The 21,631-nt window shown below is 36.8% G+C and overlaps 1 protein-coding gene across 1 annotated transcript; it reads right to left on the bottom strand.

Annotated features, from left to right (window-relative positions):
• Positions 1–902: 902 nt before the first annotated feature.
• On the bottom strand, positions 903–11,477 carry LOC127857694 (bromo and FHA domain-containing protein DDB_G0267958-like). Its single transcript, XM_052394317.1, has 2 exons — positions 11,237–11,477; positions 903–1,826 (listed from the first exon to the last, which is right to left on the bottom strand). The coding sequence occupies exons 1-2, from the start codon at positions 11,385–11,387 to the stop codon at positions 1,744–1,746; spliced, it is 234 nt and encodes a 77-aa protein (XP_052250277.1). The 5' UTR covers positions 11,388–11,477; the 3' UTR covers positions 903–1,743.
• Positions 11,478–21,631: the final 10,154 nt, after the last annotated feature.

Below are 21,631 nucleotides of genomic sequence, written 5' to 3' on the forward strand. Positions count from 1 at the left end.
CAACCCTGAAATTTAAGTCACTAAAAGTGGTCAAACGGCAGTTGTGGCCATGAAATAGCTTGAATACACGGACTCTAGATGAGACAATATACGCTCCGTGCTTGAATATTGTTGTCTCGATAATAACTTAGTCGTATATTTTATGGGTTTTAAAACGAATTTGAAAAATGTAATTCATCATAAGACGATGTGTTGCGTTTAAGACTCGTCTCCCGACCTAAAAGGTTAAGGTCACACTTCAACCATAAAGGTTGGCCATATAACAGGTTATTCGGACTGTGACTTTGTAATTCATTCTGCTATTTTATAATAACTTGTAACAAATGGCAACTATGAAAACCTGGCATTTCTGTGTAAATTATGTCTCTCTACCTGAGAGGTCAGTGTCACTCTTTGAGGTCAACGATCGCATTTGTCTATAAGTGTTTTCGTGTATTATTCTCTTTTTAAACAACTTATTACAAATAATATAAATCCCCATCATTATGACGGAAAGAGACTGAGTGTCGCATGTATCAACTGTTCACGACATCAAAGGTCAAAGTCGCATCTAGGGGTCAACAGTCAATTATGTTTGACATGGACGTAGTTAAACAAAAAGTGATATTGCTTCGACAGAAAATAGCAGACAACTGTGGGGAACGTCTAATTTGTGCAGGTTGCATAGGTTAATCCTATATACCTAACATAACAAAGAAAAATATGTTTACATCTATTTTAATCTCAGCATGCAATCAAGTCAAAACTATGTTATAATAAATAACTGAAGAAAAACAATTTATGGAATAAACATTTACACATTTAAACATCTTTTTGTAAAAAATGGATAAGAATAGCAAAGTATTTCCATGAATTAATGAGTATCGAATAAACGATGTATATTTCTTCGATACTACGCATTACTGTGTGAAATATCTGCAAGAAACTTCATTTTGTATTACACAGTAATATAACATATACCTTCACATATAAACTATCATATACACAGATATAACACGCTTATTATTATATTTTTGCAAAAATATTAGAAAAATGTCAATTAATTAAACTATTATACGGAATACAAATGAAACATAATAACATCGAACTATACAAGGTTGGAATAAAATGTGTATTCAGAGGCATTATCTGAAATGGACAGATATTATGTCTTCCAAAACAACAATCGAAATCCCACTTACGATTTTCCAGTACGAATACGTAAATAGAATTATCGCGACATATACATTTCTTCTCAAATGCAAACTATCAAACTTTAACTTATGAGACAACTGCGATTACAATATTAAAACTACAGGACATTTAAATATTGAGTGCAAACACATTCAACCTGTTTTGAATCAGTTGACGACGTTCATTGAATCACAAAACCTACACGTTAAACTATCTTTTTTAATATAAGTTTTTGAATAAACTCGTTATCATCACTGGATGGTTGGTAATATTTGTGAATTTTGTAATTATATGTATGAAATATAAGTTTAACATGAAATACATAACCAAATTTATAATTCATTTGTTTTATGCATAGCCTTCAACTAAAAACTTCAGACTTGTAATGATTCAATGCTTATTTCTGAACAAAAATGGAATCGCATTAAATTTTGATAATTTTTCCTTTTTTACGAGTATACTTTTCACTGTATGTAACTTTACCTTGTCTTGTTGTTCTAACATCATTTTTATATATAGCAAAACACACTTAATTGTCATAAGCATTAAAAACATCATCCTCATCCTCATTTACCCCTTATTCTCATATTGCTCCTCCTCCTCATTCTCATTGTCTTCCTCCTCCTCCTCCTCATCATCATCCCCTGTGGCAACTGCAACAATAGCAACACCGTCGTCGTCGTATTCGTTATTGTTGTCCTATCATTTGCACAAACTTCATCATCATTTCATTATCTGTGGGTTGTTCATATTATCATCACAATCAAAATAATCAACATCGAGAGAAACAATTACTTTTGGAACAACTCAACTGAAATCATAACATTTGCATCACATTTTCATAATCATTTTAACAAGATTAACAATACGAAATGGCATTAAGTCATCATAGACAAACGGGCATCATTTAGGAATGAAAACTCTTTACCTCGTCAAAAGATGTAAATACACATTACAATACTCTTAATTAGTCAAGTATGCATGAAATTAATTTTGCAGATACAAAATTCTGCGCGGTAAATGTATAACAAATATATACATAATGTAATTGGTGTCATACAGTCGCATGCAATACTTTACTGGTTTATGGATTGGTCTTTAACATAATTGATCGAAAATATCGATGGTATCAGAGTCAATTTTCTGTAAAAACCAAATAGTGTTGTTGTTATGTTGTTTAAATATGTTGTCAATAATTGACACCATATTAATATCAATGTCACGTCACATGTTTCACTTTACAAATTCAAGTGGCTGTACCTTTATTAATCTGTAGTCCAATTGATATGCGATTGATGCCGTCAATATCACTTATGTAATACGAGTCATAAATCTTACCTGTGCAGATGCAAAATTCACTAAGAAAGCTTTTAAAAAACTCATCATTTATGATATTGTTAACATAATCCCCATCATCAACAACACTTTCACGAACAGACTAGGCATCAGAAGACATTTTATCGGTGTTTGGTGTCCGGTCATAATTTCGAAATCGTTTCCATTCAACCTGCGAGGGAGCGTCTAGTTCCTGTTTTTGGGACGTATTCCTCTGGTGGAATCTTATTGAGCTTGTTTTCACTATTCACTTTAATACAAAAGAATTCCAATCTACAATAAAGAGAATGAGTCCATGCAGAAAGCTTGTTCGCCAGATGGAGAGGTTCGAATGGAGACAATTGATCATAACTATGTATGCGGGATACGCGTTGTGATAAGAAATAATATAAGAAGCGAAATCCAGGTTCAACCTTTTCTTGCAATGCATAATATAAACAAAATATAACGGGCGTGACGTCACGACGGGAAAGCGTGCGTGAACGTCAAGTAACAAATTGCGCGTTAAATGCCAACGTTACGAAATCCCAACATTCTGGGGGCCGAGAAATGCAATACACCATAATAGATTTAATACAAATAATTAAATGCATACCCATAACAAAATATAAACACCACTTAATTTGCAACATACTTAACACAATGAAAACGTTCAGTCTATAAAATCAATCACAAGTCTTATAAATGTTTCACTTTTTTTCACTTCACTTCCAGGGGATAAAGTTTCGTAATTGGTCTGCTTGTCAATTTATTTCCAACTCGTATTTTTGCTGATCTCACCAGTCCATCGTTTCCCTTGACCACCTCCTCGACGACAGCTAGCTTCCAGGTACTACGTGGTGTTTCGTCGTGGACTTGCACAACACTACCAACCGAAATACATTGTTCGTTTTTTCCACTGACTGTATGATGTTCACGTAGCGCTGTGAGATATTCTTTTTTCCACCGATCACGGAAGTGGTCTATCAATGTCTGCTGTAATTTCGCGCGTTTGCGAATATCACTTCCGGTAGCACTTGTAATTTGCAGGTTGCCACTGGTGATGTCACGATATGGTAACGTGGTCACTCGTCTTCCGTAGAGTAAATGCGCTGGTGTCACGACGTCTTCTAACTCGAACTCGGAACTAACGTTAGTGAGAGGTCTGTCGTTGAGGGTCGCTTCGATTTCTACGATGATTGTCTGAAGCATACCAACTGTGATGTAGGAACGTCCCAGTATCTTCTTTAACGTAGTTTTAGTGAGGCCTATCAAACGTTCCCAGAATCCTCCGAACCACGGCGCTCTCTTCGGTATGAATGCCCACCTCGTACCTTTATTGAGAAGATCATCATGGACTGTCTGAGACAACTGCTGTAGAAGATTGGCTGCTGCTACAAACGTAGTTCCATTGTCAGATACCATTAGAAAGGGCAAAGACTTCCGGCTCACAAAGCGTCTGAATGCTTGCATGAACGAATCAGCTGTTAAGTCAGGAACTACTTCTAGATGAACTGCACGTGTACTTGCACACGCGAACAGGCATATGTACACTTTGCATTCAGTCCCGCTAGAGTCTTTTACATACACAGCGCCGGTGTAATCAACGCCTGTGACAGAAAATGGCGTTGAATCGTGTACACGGTATTTCATCAATGGCGGTGGATCCGGAGCTGAAAACGGTTTGCCCTGAACCTTCTTGCATGTAATGCAATTCCGTATTATTGTTTTAACACACTGTCTAATAGTAGGTATCCAGAACCGTTGTCGAAGAAATGTGATCGTCGCACTTGTACCGGAATGTTGAATTTCTCCATGAGCATCTGTCACTATCAGTCTTGTTAAAGGATGCTTCGCAGGCAAAAGAATAGGGGAATTTAGTCATCTCATTCAGTGGTGCATTGTGGATACGTCCCCCGCATTTCAAAATGCCGCCTGTATCAAGGAACAATCGTAACTGTTTCACCAACGATGCTATTTTACTGATTCCGGCTTTAAGATTTTCAATCTCTGTCACGTATGAATTATGTTGACACGTTTTTAACCAGAGGTATTCGGCGGCATGTATCTCATCTGGTGTCAACGTACTGTGTTGCATTCGTATTTCCGCTTTTCTGCAGCTTTGCACGAATTTTAAAACATACGCAGTAACTCTCAAAAACTTCTTATAGTTACTGAATCTGTGAATGTCAATTATCTCGTGCACCCCAGTGCTGCTTTGATGTACTGGTTGCGATGGTTCATGCTGCTCTTCTATCCCTGTCAGGAGTGCATGGTTGTAAATACCAGCGTTCGAGTTCCATTTCGGCCACTGGTCTTCTGCTGTGATCCACTGCGGTCCATTCCACCACATCTTGTTTTCTTTATGTTGTTTTGCAGTCACACCCCGTGTTTGTAGGTCAGCAGGGTTTTGGTGGGTTGGGCAGTACTATCGCTGATGTACCCATCACATGTTTCTCCATGGCGTGGTATTTGTAGCGCTGTTACTTGTAGGTTAAGGGAGCGGCCGGTGTCGTCTGAGTCAGCAGTTGTTGTGCAAGGTAGGGGGTGTTGTTCACGACCGGAATGCTGTGCACGGTGCAGCCGGGCTGCTTCCTGTTTTGATCAGCTTCCGGGGAGAGGAAATCGTTGTTAACGGTTCGCGGGAGAATAATAGGTACTTTTAAGCTGTTCGATGAATTTTCGTTTCTGGACTGCTTTCTGAACTGCTTATCTTGTGGGTGTGCTTCACATCTCTGTGTTGGTACAACTTGAGCATCTTTGCTGGTAGATTTTTGGAGTAGATATTTCCGGACTTTTCGCAGTTTGACTTCTAGGTCGAATGTGTATTCCTCGGATTCCAGCATCTCGTCCGGTGTTGATTTGGCGTCGGTAAGCGAAAGAATCTTCTCGTTTAGACTCTGAAGACTGCATACTTTGTTCTGTAGAGCTTCGATGGTAGTCTCGTATTGTAACATGTCATCTTCTTCTTTCGCTTCTGCCAATTTTTCAATAAATCGCTCAATGATTTTCTTTAAACCGAGACGCTGGCTCAGTTTTTCGTCATGGTTTTCGTCACGGCCCAAAAATATGTAGGCGGAATACGCGTTGTGATAAGAAATAATATAAGGAGCGAAATCCAGGTTCAACCTTTACTTGCAATGCATAATATAAACAAAATATAACGGGCGGGACGTCACGACGGGAAAGCGTGCGTGAACGTCACGTAACAAATTGCGCGTTAAATACCAACGTTACGAAATCCCAACAATAACTATCGCTGATGTACCCATCACATGTTTCTCCATGGCGTGGTATTTGTAGCGCTGTTACTTGTAGGTTAAGGGAGCGGCCGGTGTCGTCTGAGTCAGCAGTTGTTGTGCAAGGTAGGGGGTGTTGTTCACGACCGGAATGCTGTGCACGGTGCAGCCGGGCTGCTTCCTGTTTTGATCAGCTCCCGGGGAGAGGAAATCGTTGTTAACGGTTCGCGGGAGAATAATAGGTACTTTTAAGCTGTTCGATGAATTTTCGTTTCTGGACTGCTTTCTGAACTGCTTATCTTGTGGGTGTGCTTCACATCTCTGTGTTGGTACAACTTGAGCATCTTTGCTGGTAGATTTTTGGAGTAGATATTTCCGGACTTTTCGCAGTTTGACTTCTAGGTCGAATGTGTATTCCTCGGATTCCAGCATCTCGTCCGGTGTTGATTTGGCGTCGGTAAGCGAAAGAATCTTCTCGTTTAGACTCTGAAGACTGCATACTTTGTTCTGTAGAGCTTCGATGGTAGTCTCGTATTGTAACATGTCATCTTCTTCTTTCGCTTCTGCCAATTTTTCAATAAATCGCTCAATGATTTTCTTTAAACCGAGACGCTGGCTCAGTTTTTCGTCATGGTTTTCGTCACGGCCCCAAAATATGTAGGCGGAATACGCGTTGTGATAAGAAATAATATAAGGAGCGAAATCCAGGTTCAACCTTTACTTGCAATGCATAATATAAACAAAATATAACGGGCGGGACGTCACGACGGGAAAGCGTGCGTGAACGTCACGTAACAAATTGCGCGTTAAATACCAACGTTACGAAATCCCAACAATAACAGACAGTCGAATACTTCAATGACGGAGGAAGTTGTAGGTCGATATATACAGATAAATGCATTGTAAGCGTTTCCAGCCGTGATAGGGATGTTAGTGACCGTGACAGCGACAATACATGATCCACTTCTAAACCTGTAAACCAAAGGTAATATTAAGACTCAGATAATTGGCATTTTGACCGGGAAACGTCTCCCATAGACCTGGACTATCGCTACCGACATCGAATGTACATGTATTATTTAAATCCGTTGTTATCCTATATGTTCTTAAAATGTTCTTGAATTCGCTGACTGCGTCCTCCACACACGAAGACATGTCATTGTCCCGCATCGTACTCTTCACTTCATGATCGACTGAAGTTATGTTACAGTGGAACAGCTCACACTTCCCCATATGATTTAGTATCAACAGCGTGCTTAACAGACTGCGTATCAAGGACGAGAAACATGTGACACTTTCCAGTCTAATGTTTTGTATGCAGGGTAGTACTGGAGTATACTCTGCACACTGTACTGGATCGACACCGTTTAGTAGACATCATGTACGAATGGCTTCATCGTCCAAACTGTTGAAATCAAAACCATCAAAGCCAATATGAGTAATGTTGTTATGAATGTGAAGCGGTTTCGGTATCACTTTCTCTTTACTGCAGAAAGTTATGGAATTTAAATTTTCAAACATTGACATATCTAGTACGTCATAAGTTGTACATATTTTAACACATTTTAGAGTCTTATAATTATTAACAGAAAGTGGTAATAAATTAACTCCATTGGAGATATCAATTGATTCTATGTGTTCAAAATGTGACAAGTCAGGCGCTTCACATTTACAAGACATTTTAAGATGTTTCAGCTTCTTCAGACCTACCAGTGCATTTGGTAGCAAGGTTACGTCGAGCACCAGCAATTCAAGGTTGTGACACGGTGACAAGTCGAACTCGATACAGGCATGTAAGAAAACAGGTTCAGATCCTTGAAAACGAGCAGACGACGCGTATTGTGAACGTATTGTTACATGTCTGCCTTAACTGGGAACACGTAAAGATCGAGCCCGTGAAGTGTTCAGTTTCCAGATCTGGATCAAATCTTCGGCATTAGCACTATTGAAGTGAAAGTGACTCAGATGTAGGTGTATGGGAGCGTTCTTGTTCGCTTCAGCCTCCTTATAACCGGAGATGATGCACTTTTGGTAATAATTGAGGGTTTTTATCATGTGTGATATATTTGTCTGTCCTCTCGAATCGCGCAACGAGATGAAAAACAGAAACTTGAATTTCTGAAGGGTATCAAAGTCACCAAACAACATTTATTCTTTTGTAGATTTCACGATCGGCGAATGCACATTACGCCAATCGTGAACTAATTTGGCAGCAAAATAAGATTTTCCGTTGCCAGGTTCACCTTGTAAATATATTCGTTTAACACCTCCACAGAAGCAATCACTGTATTTGTATATCTTTTCTTGTGTTTCGTGCTTATCGTCTTTTTCAATTTTCATCCTGTGTATTTTTGGATTGGCATATATGTCCTGTACCCGTTTATCGAGACTAGGGTTCAATGTGGACAGGGGTACGCAGATAACAGTGTCACGGTATCAATCGCCTTAGAAAATCTGAAATTATAATAGAGCTAAATAACTTAACGAATTAAGGTATTGGACTTTTCTATAAACAAGAGGGCTAAGGCCCTATATATATATGTCGCTATCCTGAGAATCAAAGAAATTCAACTGTTTTGAGCAGATTGTGTGATGTTTGGACAGTTTTTTTAAACGACCGGAACCATTTTGAAACTCGGCCGAGATATAATTACAACAAATGTTTTGTGCAAGTTTGGTGATGATTTGCCAAATATGTGAATTGAAGACATTTCACTAAAGCAATTAAAGGAAAACAGCCCTTCATTTAGCAGACTAGCAGACATGTTTCAAATCGACCAAAAGCATTTTTAACTAAGCCGAGATATCTTAATAGCATATATATTCTGACATGGCTTCATAAAGATTTGACACAAAATGTGACTTCTAGAGTCTGCTTACCTGATACAATCATTTTCATATGAAAGAAGTGAAGGCAGTCGGGAGGGATTGCGGACGAAGGGAGACACGGACAGTCAGGAAGACAGAAAGACGTTTATCCGACGGACGAACAAACAAGAAGACACAAAAACAGATAGAAGAGAGTCTAAATGCATTTAGAAACATTAACTGTATGTGCAGATTTTGTTATGTTAATGTCATTTATGTGGCTTTTATCTTTGTGTTTTACTTTGGGTGACACAGATTTCATAAGGAATGTGACAACATTCGAACAAAATTCAAGTTTTCATTATGAACATCGATGAAAACAGGTACTCAATGGGTAGGCATATTTTGACCCAAAGGAAATAGCAGAGGACCATCAGTCGATGTCGCATACCAAATACGAAAAACAGAACACTTGATGTTTCAGACAACACGTTTTTTAAAGTTTATTACCGTATTAGTCTGTGCAAATCATGTGACCCTTGGGCATGGTAAGTTTCAACCACAGGGGTATAATTTTACTAAAACTAAGAATATAAATTAACAGACAAAAGTGTACACACCCGATATGAAACCACTTACCCTTGTGGTTTCAAAGAAGAATACCAATAAACTAATTCACTCTTAAGCTAAATAAAACACTTATCCCCTGGGCGTGGCAAATTTTGACATCAGAAACAAACTGAGCAGAGGCCCAATATGAATTAGCAAAGCAACGGAACGACTTGGAATCATTTGAACGTGTTTGATTCCGTGACTGACGGACGACTTTCATTAGGCTATCTTAATAGCTCCCAATGAGCACTACACTTTCAGGTGAGCTTAAAACAGACAGATAGCATAGACATTTTGAAATACATAGAGACCGATACATGAAACTGACTGACTGACTGACTGACTGACTGACTGACTGACTGACCGACTGACTGACTGACTGACTGACTGACTGACTGACTGACTGACTGACTGACTGACTGACTGACTGACTGACTGACTGACTGACTGACTGACTGACTGACTGACTGACTGACTGACTGACTGACTGACTGACTCTGACTGACTGACTGACTGACTGATGGACTGACTGACTGACTTACTGACTGACTGACTGAATGAATGAATGATTTAATAAATTACTAAATGACTGACTGGCTGAATAAATGAATGACTGAATTTATGAATGATTTAATGAATGACTAAATGAATGAATGACTGACGGACGGACGGACGTTTTGGCGTTCGGTCGGGATGGCAGACAGCAAGTCAGGCAGGCGGAAATACAGGCACAAGACTGACAGTCGGGCATTTGTGTCGTACAAGTAAAAATCCCCTTTAATAATGCAACAGCGCTGCGTCAGTTTGTGTAACGCTCTACCAAAAACCCGACGGACGGAAGGACAAACGGTCAAGTAATTTGGTTGAGTATGATTTTATTCATATTTTTCTAACCGGAATCCATTTTGCATTTTTCTGAGCAAACCATATAGGCGAAGTATTCATGTCTAGAGAATTGCTCTTATTTTCTTTAAATAAGAAGAAAAGGTTTACACTCATGATCGTTACCATTTGATTGAAGTTGTTACGTTAGCTTATAAGACAGATAACCGCTTAGAGGAGTTTGTCAATTTCGCCGCATTGATTACCTTCCATGTCGGGTTAAATGTGGCTAGTGCATTGTCAAGTAAAATCTTTCCTTATCTATTTTTTGTGTTATTTAATAAAAGTCAATTATCTACATTAAGATCGTTATAACCATAATTAACAATACTGAGAAACTTCGAGTAGAATGTACTAATGCATGAATTGAGACCCATGAATCCGGAAAACTTATCATGCTTATTTAAGTATGCCTTTAGAACAAAAACACTATTAAACAGACCAGTATACAAGTAAATAAAAACAACTCATGTTTAAGTTTCAAATAATTAATAGAAACTTAATTGGTCATGTATTGCATTTATTTGCATGTAGCCAATGTAATCACGTCGGATTTGAGTAATTCTGGTCCTTAATTCGACTTACTGATAAAGTAAGCTAACTGCAGGTCCCACGAATATTTTCAATTGTACAGTTATTTTTGTATGTACTTAAATTACGACGTTTCGTGTGTTCTGCATAATTACCTTTAGAAATATGACATTTTTATACAAAATGTATTCATTTTAAAGATGCAATGTGACAGGCGTTATTTCTGCACGATTATTGAGTTGCTTTTATTGGACGGAAAAAGATATCTACACTGAACGAAACTTTAATATTTTGCAATTGAGGCAAGTTGTTGTCCGATATTGTCCGAAATAATTCCATAGGAAATCATAGGAAAAAAACTGTTGAAACGTATGCAATTAACAAAAAAGAACTATTAACTATAACAATACCAAAATAACCGGTATTCTTATCTAACTGAGTGGATATGCATGTGTATCATTGTCAGCATGATGTCTTACGAATTGTAACGTGAAATCTCAAGATGCCTAGTCAGAATGATATAATTAATGAATGGTCTTTTTACCTCTATATATCACAAATGCCACATTTTTACTTCAAAATACCGCGAACCGAATATTACCAACAGTTTATGCCTTTGTGATAATATACTCACACAGCTAGACATGTGTACTGCTTGGATGTTGTTTGTTGCTTACCGTTGCATTGCAGGGTGAAATCCTCGACCTCCTTTTGTGTCTTGATGCCTGTAAGATCTTTTTTGACCTTGTTGCTAATAGATTGTAATTCCCGTAGATGTGTCGAAAATTCCCGCGCACTAGCTACTGTCGCTGAATCAATAGTGTCCATTCCAGTAATAACAGCCGATTCGATGTCCTCTTTCCCAATGATGGTCTTAGCAGTCAACTCCCGAGCACCTGCCTCTATGGCAGATGTTATAAAGTTGTTAGGAAAGAAAGATTATTACCTACTACGTACATATAATGAAGGCCAATGTTACAGGAATTTGCAACGTAAAATATTCATTTCCGGAAAATGAATTGCCATGCCAACATCTAAATAGGTTTGCTAGTTGTACTTGTGAAGAATACGAGATGATTAGGTCAACATGTCAAAGGTCAAGTTCACTGGGGCTTGCAACAGAAAAATCGTTTCCACCCAAGAGCATGCGAACACTTTGGCATTCGATCATTCTTAATCACTATGAAGAGACAACGCGTTACTTATAATAATTGTAAATACAACATGAATTGACAATTGACTCGACGTGTTAATATTAATATTATTTTTTTACAATTGAACATTTTCCTGCGAAGGTTGGATATTCATTACTACTTTGACAACTTATAGTTTCTGCAGATCTTAACCTCCCGCACTTCTTGGAAGTTTTTAGATTGGTATGATATGATCCTCAAGCAAAACACGTAATAAATTAGCAGATTGATAAACTCCTACAATGCAGCACAACTGATAAATTCCCCCAGCGGACATTACTGAACACTCACAATCTCTCACATAGATGTTTTGTTTGTCAAACACTCACGGGACGTCCTGTCCAGCTTTGTTGAAGATCCCTTTATACCAAATCTCACACGTTTCCACTGCCCTATTATCTATGTCTTGAAACTCTCCTAATCAGCACAGTCTTGTTTCAGGCGTCATATCTGGCTCTATAAAGATGGCGACTACAACAAGTACATGCAACTTCTTAATTCTACTGATTGGACCTCATTTCTAAATAGCGAAAAGATGGACCACGTTGCCGATACCTTGGAAGGGCGTGACGCTGTTACTTCCGCAACAGAGGCTGATGTAAAGGAAGTCACAGCTTTAGTGATCAAAGAAACTAACTTATCTCCAGTGTTTTCATAAATCTTATTGGTTTATGAGTTGTGTTTATTTTTCAAATTGTGCAATAAAATATATATCAGAAACTAATAAAACAGAACCGTTATATTTACAAAATCGGTACTTGAATATGAGATATATAAAATAAAAAGCATTACTCACGAAACCATTGTGCTTACTTAAGAAACTTGTATGTACACAAACGGGTGTTATAACGTTGCAAACAACTTTTTTCGAACATACCCAAACGTCTTGTGTGCTGTTAACAGAAACATCAACACCGGATTTAACACGAATTTCTCAGTACGTAATCGCAATGGAGTAAGTTGGTAAAAATATTGACATTAGACGTTTTAATGAAAACAAACGCTATGCCTGATATATGTACGCAAGTGAAGACAGGTTTGTTTTTCTCGTGCAAGAAGACCATTCGTGTTGTTGTTCTGTTCTCGTCGGCCATCAAACTTATTACACTTCGCAAACGAGCATGCAAATAAGCCGAGGTGCACATGCACACATATTAGATAATTTTTATTCATTCGATCGGGCATTAAAGACATCATCATCATCATCATCATCATCATCATCATCATCATCATCATCATCATCATCATCATCAACATCAACATCAACATCATCATAATCCTTAACCTCCTTCTCCTCTCCCTCATCTTCTTCCTCCTCCTCCTCATGCTCTTCATTATCTTTCTCCTCCTCCTCTTCCTCATGATGATGATGATGATGATGATCTTTATCATCATCATTATCATCATCATCATCATCATCATCATCATCATCATCATCATCATCATCATCATCATCATCATCATCATCATCATCATCATCATCATCACTTCATCATTATCATATCATTATCATCATCATCATCCGCCTCCTCCTCCTCCTCCTCCACCTCATCATCATCATCATCATTATAATCCTTAACCTCCTCCCCTCATTTTCTTCCTTCTCCTTCTCCTCTTTATCCTCCTCCTCTTCCTCATGATCATCATTATCAACATCCTCATCATCATCATCATCATCATAATCTTTATCGTCGTTGTCGTTGTCGTCGTCGTTGTCGTCGTCGTCAACATCATCATCATTATCATCATCATCATCATCATTATCATCATCATCATAATCATCAACATCATCATCATTATCGTCATCAACATAATTATCATAATAATCATAATCATCATCGTCATCATCAGAAGCATCATCATCATCAGCAGCAGCAGTAGAAGCATTCTTCTCCTCCTCTGTTTAATCATCGTCATCCTCACTATCAACATGATCAATTTAATCTTTATTTCATTATAATCGCCAATTTTAAAAAATCAGTATTAGTATCTTTTCTTCTCCTTCTACATCTTCATCATAATAACTATAATCATCATTATCTCATCATCACAGTAAGCAAATTCGTTATTTCGTTCGCAAATCTTTACATTAATTTCAGTGCTGTGATTTTCAGCGGATACGCGGTTTTCCCAAGGGTCATTTCTGATATTCGTGTTAATTTGTAGCCTAAATTACATTGAAAACCATAACCGCTTTCATTCGAGCATTTTTTTAAACGAGCCATGTCTATTGATGTCGTTTCACAATCCTCCAATCAAAATCACCTTCCGGAAATGTTTTCTTCTTCTTCTTTTGCAAATGGCGTCGTTCTAACGATGATTTCCAAATCAGTAAAAAAAACTTATATGAGAGCTTCTTCTAAAAACCGTGAATATACATCAGAAATCATTCCAGTTTAACATGATAAACTGGCCTTGTAAGGGAGATTACTTGGTAAAACATGGTGAACTACGGATCCATTTAATTGAAAATCATTATAGAAGAGTCTATGTGTTATCAGTATTGGGGTCAGTGTGTAAAAAAGTATGCAATGCGAATCAACCGAAAGACTGAATATACATGCACAGTAATATTTAATGCCGATAGGGCAGATGCTTTGTTTGTATATCAAATGTTAAGGAATGACAATTTGATTAAATAACCCAATGTTCTATAATTGGAAAAACAATTGATAAAATATAGATACTATTACAAATATGTTAAGTTCACTTCACCCTAATCACATGAATGATCGCGTCTCGTAAAATCACCATATATGCATAAATAGGTTAAATGTTAGGACGTTCACCGGGCGCATTGGGTTATCGGCAACATTTATCTTGCAACATTTCTAGTGTCAGATTGTTTACAGTGCATATTTATTTCAAACTCAGATAATAACAATAAAGATATGAATTTATCAGCTAAGTTAAATACCAAAGAATACTTTGGACTATGATTTTAATACACTGCACTGATTATGTTACAAGTACAATTACACTAAAGGGCCAGTAAATAGTTTAATTAGATGATTCATTTAATTACAATAAGTAAAACTAAATGTTTTCTTTTTCATTGGCAAACTTCAACACATACTTTAAAAATAATGAAAAACGAAACACTTTTTGATAATTTTTCGCATGACTGACATAGGAATGCGTTTAGAAAACATTTCATTGTTCACAAATCTCATGCCAGAGAGTATATGATGAAGACCGAATATTGATCAGAGGAGGTTATCACGTGACAAACAAGATGGCGACGTCCATGCTGAGGCAGGTATTTTTCGTCGTTTTATACCCTATATTACATGTATTATTATTTTTATTCCGCCCGCTTTCCAGCCATATTAGGAAGAAAGTTACTGGCTTTTATTTCATAGTGATATTCGCTTTATATCTTGACATTTCTCGGTGCGAAATTTCTTAGCGGGATGACCTAATTAGGGCTCCGCTAAGAAAATTTGCGGGGAGTAAAGTCGAGAAATAAAGCGAATTTAAATACGAAATAAACGTTTATCACCATTTTACTGATATGGCTGGAAAGTGAGCGTCATTAAAAAATAAACAGAAGTAATAAAGGGTATAAAACGGCGACAAATAACTGTCTCGGGTTTGACGTCGCCATCTTGACTATCACGTGATAAGCCCCTCTGTTGATAAAACATTGCCGACAAGGAGTTCATCGATTTCACCTTTCATCGACAATCTCAGGTGTGCCTAGAGACTGATAATTTTTATCGGACACGTAGACTTAAGGGGCAAGGGATTCCCGTCTGTTCATTTCCAAATAATTTATCGGCCATTTTTTTAAATCTAATGATATTTTAATGTTTCTTGTATACATAATTAACAGCTTTGCGGACAAAAGCAGAAATGACAATAAGAACTTCTTTGAGACACCATAACAACCTGTTTCAGAGCATACATTGTGTCACTTCTTTAACTGTATATTGTAGATGCGTTGTCTATTAATACTAAAAGTTTGCTTAACCTCAATTTAAAATATTGTTTCAACGAAAAAGCTTAAATTTTCGGGTGACGTTCTTGTCGCTGAACGACATGGATGCCTTCAATCTATTTCTCAATAAATCTGAATACCAGGGTCATCGAATGACGTTTATTTCTCCAAATAGATCATATGTATTCACATTCAAACGGGTTTATTCTCCTAATGTTTATACATAAGTAAAGCGACAGTCCTTCATAAGTATTTATGAAGTCAGTTTGATAATAAGCACCCATGGTCGAGTGCTTTAATTGTGAAACTACAGTTTAAATTACATGCTTTAGGTATTCACTCGTAAGTATATATATGTAAGCAACAGGAAAACAAATCAATTTGCATAAAATGAAAATTATTTGCATAAAATGAAAATTATTGATGACCCATTATGTTAATTTTGTAAACAAAGTGAGGAAAATTTAGAACATTTATTCTGGGAATGTCATATATCTAAAGCAATTATTGTTGAAATGCTACCAGAACAGTCTTTTCCTTTCTTTCCATCTTTCTACTTGGATATTAAAGTATGTCTGCTAAAGCCTTAAATAATGTTATTTTGTTTATTAAGTTATACTTGTACAAGTGTAAAATGAATATATGCATTCCAAGCATAACAGGAGCAAAGATATACACTAAGTATGAATATGACAACTTGAGAAAAATATCGATTTCACAAAGTAAGTTAGATTCCTTTGACAGTGAGTGGGAACAGTTTAAGCTATGTTCTCACAAACTTAGAATTTAATCTAATGATTGTTGTAGTTTAAAGCATTGTTTACTGCTGCTATTAAAAGCGTACCGTTATTCAAATAAAATGTAAGACCTATGGGTTATATACTATAACCATATGCATCTAGTATTGCTTCTCTGCACCATTCTAAAATGTTATTACACATTCCTTGTTGTCTTCTCACTGACTGAAAGACGTTGTTGTTTTTCCTTTTATGTACTTTGTGTTATAATATATATACTATAACAATATGCACATATTATTGCTTCTCTGTGCCTTTATAAAATGTTATTACCATGTACATGTACACATTCTTTGTTGTCTTCTAACAAGGAAAGATGTTGTTGTTTTTCCTTTTTATATACTCTGTGTTACTATTTGTAACCATTACCGCCTCTCTATGCTTTTTTCATCTGATACAACGATGTACACATTCTTTTGTTGTATTTTCAAATTGGAAGATGTTTTTTTTCTCTTAATGTAATTTGTACATGCTTTCCTTTCCAAACACAACTATATATAACTTAAGATATGAGTTGGTCGCATAACATGCTTGCTTTTTTGTGTTGTGTCATATTGCAAATCATAATTGTTACAATTTATATTGTATATGTACTTGTTTGCAAAATAAAATGTTGGAAAAAAAAGAAAAAAGAAAAAAGAAAACAAATCCTTTCTATTGTTATACTGGCTTCCCATCTGTTGGATCCTTTTGTCTGCTCAAAATGGCAGCCGTAATATCACTGAACTTAAACATTAACAGTAATCGTGTAACATAAATTTAAATGTGTTTGAGTTGTTTGACATACAAGTAAACTTTTGAATTTGATATATCTTGCATGTGTAACGCGACGGCCGACTTCCAGAGGCCGCCACCGAACGCTATGTGCGCGACCTCACTATTACGATATACCGTCCGGACGGCAAATCATACATTGAATACAATATAACAAATACTTGTCCTTGGCCTGCCTGCCTTATTAGTCTAATAGGAACGGAGATTTTAACCTTTTTATGCTGATGATGTTTTTTGATAGTTTATTCGCTGCCGAGATGTTAATGCCACACAGGAATATAAACAATTGAGATATATCACGATATGAATTGTCATGGCGTTTGAGATATCCGGAAATGACGTCTTCAAATACGTCTGCATTCCTATAGATATGAAAAGCAGTTCATGTAGGAATTCCTGGGTGGTTTAATGGACAAACGTCGATGTCTGATCAGGACTTTTTTACCCTTTCTTTTAGATAATAATCTTGAATCTAGTGCGAACTGTTTAGCAGTTTCAGACAAATGCGACATCATGTCATTGACGTTAAACACTAGTGATGATTCTTTTTCATTTGAAAATTTGAAAACAAAAAAAGAACGCAGCTTTGGCAATGGCATCTATATGTTTCATGTTGGGTCTAAAATATTTCTTGAGAGCAGAGCATTTTATTGTTGATATGTGGCATTGATTATAAGAACTTATTTGTGGGTTAGCTTTTTACACAGATTTTCAAGCAGGGTAGTGTACAGTTCACACAGTGACGATCCGGTGAGACGCTCAGCTCTATCATCTACCCAGGTACAGAGGACGAGTGTGTTCAGCATAGGCGAAGATGATATTGACTTAAGTTTGCGACATTTTAGGAGTTTTTTTAAACAGCTTCACGTTTTTTTTTTATATCATTTGATTTGTCAAGTGGGCATCGTAGTATCTTTTCGTTGAATTCGTTTAGGATCGCTTATACCCTCCAGATCAAACAGAATGTCATTTTGTGAATTCCTGATACGTTCATCAGCGAGTTTCCATGGTCGAGAAGGTGTGAGTAAAATGCAATGGTCCTTATGAATTCCGTCCACGGAAGGCAGAGCTTCTTTACATGGCCACTCATCCAACCCGTCTTGAACGATGAGAAACATTACATTTTTCATAATGTTTAAGACCAGTTTGTACGCACTCTCCCATTCGTCTTCCGCATATATTTTGTAGATGAGCTGGGTAATAATCAGCTGCGTTATACGTATCTGTTCTCTCAAATCGCACAACGAGATGAAAAACAGAAACCTGAATTTCTGAAGGGTATCAACGTCACCAAACAACATTTGTTCTTTTGTAGATTTCACGATTGGCGCTTGAACATTACTCCAATCTTGAACTAATTCGGCACCAAAATACGATTTTCCGCTGCCAGGCTCACCTTGTAAATATAAACGTCTAAAACCATCGCAAAAACAATCTCTGTATTTGTATATTTGTTCTTGTTTCACGTGTTTACAATCGTTTTCAATTTTCATCCTGTGTATTTTTTTTATTGGAATAGATGTCTGGTACACGTATATCGAGGCTGGGGTTCAATGTGGACAGGGGTACGCAGATAACAGTGTCACGGTAACGGCCGATCAATCGCCTTTGAAGATCTGACATATAATAAAGCTAAATAAAAAATTAAATAAAAATTAAATTATTGTACGTTTCTATAAACAAGAGGGCTAAGGCACTATGTCGCTCTCCTTAGACTCAACGAAACTGAACTGTTTTGAGCAGATTGTGTGATGTTTGGACTGTTTTTTAAAAGACCGGAACCATTTTCAAACTCGGCCGAGATATAATTACAACCAATAATTTGAATGGAAATATGCTACATCTCCATATCATTGTTTCTATTGTACAGATTTGATTGAAACTACACGCATGTGTTCCGGTTAAATTGTGTGATATCAAAGTTTGTACTTTCAATGTAGCAGCATTATGCCTCCCTGTTGTGTTTCGAAATAAGTAACTGACCTGTACTTATGCAGAATTATGCCCCTTTTATAGATTGAAATTTTGTTAAGGTAAACATGCCACAACTTCAGATTGCTGATTCAACTACAGGCATTCAGTTTAAACTTTATACTTGTTTGGGGTCATGGTGCTAGGCCACTGAGCGAGCTTTTTTCCCCTTTTACATAGAAATTAGTTTTAGGTTAATGTGCACCATTCCATACCACTGTTTCTCCTACAGATATTCAATTGAAAAGTATACATATTTGGGATCTTTTTGTGAGGTCACTAAACAAGTTCCGTAACTCTGACCTGCAATTTTAGCAGATTTATGCCTATTGTTTTATAAATACGACTCTGTTTAACTTGCGCACAACTACTTTGCAATAAAATATTACATGACCTTAATGAACATTAATTGACAAAACCTTTGAACATGTTTAACCCTTTCTCACTCAGAGGCAAAGTGAAATGGCTATGTGTAAACAACATAAAACTAGAACAGCCTGCGAGAGAGGAACTCGCAGTCTGTTCAGGTTTTATGCTGTTTGCTGCTCATCAGTATCGAAGGGTTGGAAAGGAAGCCTTTAAAACTTCAATCTAGTAAGAAAGTTCTTTAATTAAATTTATTTTTCTGAGGAACTACACACGCGTCAAAATACGTATGTAAGTGGTAAAGGGTTAAATTCAAGATTATTTCTACTGTTATACTACTGAGGTTTCGGTCGTTTTGATCATCTTGAAAGGCCAAATTCCCAGGGCCGTGTTAATTGCATTTTTTGTACTTAAAACAACAACTGAGTTGCTGACAGCAGATTAAGCATGAGGATAGACACATTTGTTTACCCAATAACCATTTAACTTGCGCAAACCATGTGGTCTTTTTACTCATCTAATTTAGAAAACGGTTTTGGTCTTTAAAAACATTCCAACCAAAGGGTGGTGCTTTTCCATATATTTAGCGAAAGCAAAACTTTGTTACCCACTATGGAAATTGCAAAACAAATTTGTTATACTACCTCCGCTTAATTCAAAAATGGTACCGGTGTGTTACGAAAAAAGCATGGTTCACAAAGATCGGATTATTTTTTAATGGTAACACTCTAGAAGTCTTTATTCTTATAGCATAAAACTTGCTCAGATCATTATTTGTGCTTCAATAATATCTTAGTTGATTTCTAAAATGGTTCCGCTCTGATGAAAACCAATTCTAGATAGGAAAGGGAAGTTTTGCTTATGTAGTTGTAGTAGGACATCTCAAAACTCACACATTTTTGCCCAATCTGCATGCTTTTGTCATGGTTTTCAAATCACGTTACTCTTCCGATAAAGTCAACCTGTATTGTAGACCGATACATGAAAAAAACAAGATGTGTTTGTAAAACACTATGTCCCCCATATATTTGACCTTGAAGGATGACCTTTCACCACTCAAAATGTGCAGCGTCATGAGATACACATGCATGCCAAATATCAAGTTGCTATCATCAATATTGCAAAAATTATGGCCAATGTTAAAGTTTCATGCAAAAAAAAACAACAAACTGACAGGGCAAAACAATATGTGTGAGGCTGTTCATAAAAGGTTAAAAAAGTTGCTTTTTATTGATTGCAGAGAGATAATTAAATAACAGGAATATTGTATATCGTTGCCGGTATATATATCACTTGAGTAAATACCGAAGGCTGTGTTTTGATACCAAAAATACTTGCTGCTTAGCAATGAACTTTTTCTGGTTTCGTTTGTCAAGGGCCAGTCTGTTTAAATGTTCAAATGTTCAAACTATAAGACATTGTAAAAAGAATTAAATTACTAAAAAGACATGGGCATAAACAAGTGCAACAGATACATCTTTGTCAGCTAACCGGAGCAGGACGTTTGTTGTGGTTGGGGATACAATGTTCAAACTGAGATATTGTAAAATTACTAAAAAGCATGGGCATTAACAAGTTCAACGGATACATCTTCTGTGTCAGCTAACCAGGTGAAATATGTGCAGGAAGTTCGTTGTGGTTGGGTATACAAGTCACAAAGCTAAGACACCACTGGTGTTTACCCTGCGTGTGTGATAATACTTATATCAGGCTCATAATTGGTTGTGCATGCAAGGATTTCGAAATTAGCATACGTGTTCTCATAGCTATTGGACGTCCCTCCAGCAAGAACAAAAGGTCAAGGTCGCAGGGTACTCTTGAAGTTTGCACATACTTATTATATGGATATAGTTAAAGTACTCATGGTATTTAGCGGTTCATAACCGTATCTTCATACTGTTCAACCATTTATTTGCGTCAGAACGAAATTTCGTCATTTTTCAAAAGCGGACTATTTCGTCAGCACTTAATTTCGCCAATTTCTGATTTTGAAAATGGCACACACGATCACAATCAATCAAGTCAAGGCAG

Source organism: Dreissena polymorpha, chromosome 14 (genome assembly GCF_020536995.1).
Source record: "Dreissena polymorpha isolate Duluth1 chromosome 14, UMN_Dpol_1.0, whole genome shotgun sequence".
Taxonomy (NCBI): Eukaryota; Metazoa; Mollusca; class Bivalvia; order Myida; family Dreissenidae; genus Dreissena; species Dreissena polymorpha.

Excerpts from the sequence above, each read along its gene's own strand:
- LOC127857694 (XM_052394317.1), bottom strand. The coding sequence starts at position 11,387 with ATGGACACTATTGATTCAGCGACAGTAGCTAGTGCGCGGGAATTTTCG. Across the intron at positions 1,827-11,236 it reads TTTCACCCTGCAATGCAACG|TTGCCACAGGGGATGATGAT; the intron begins GTAAGCAACAAA and ends CTATTGTTGCAG.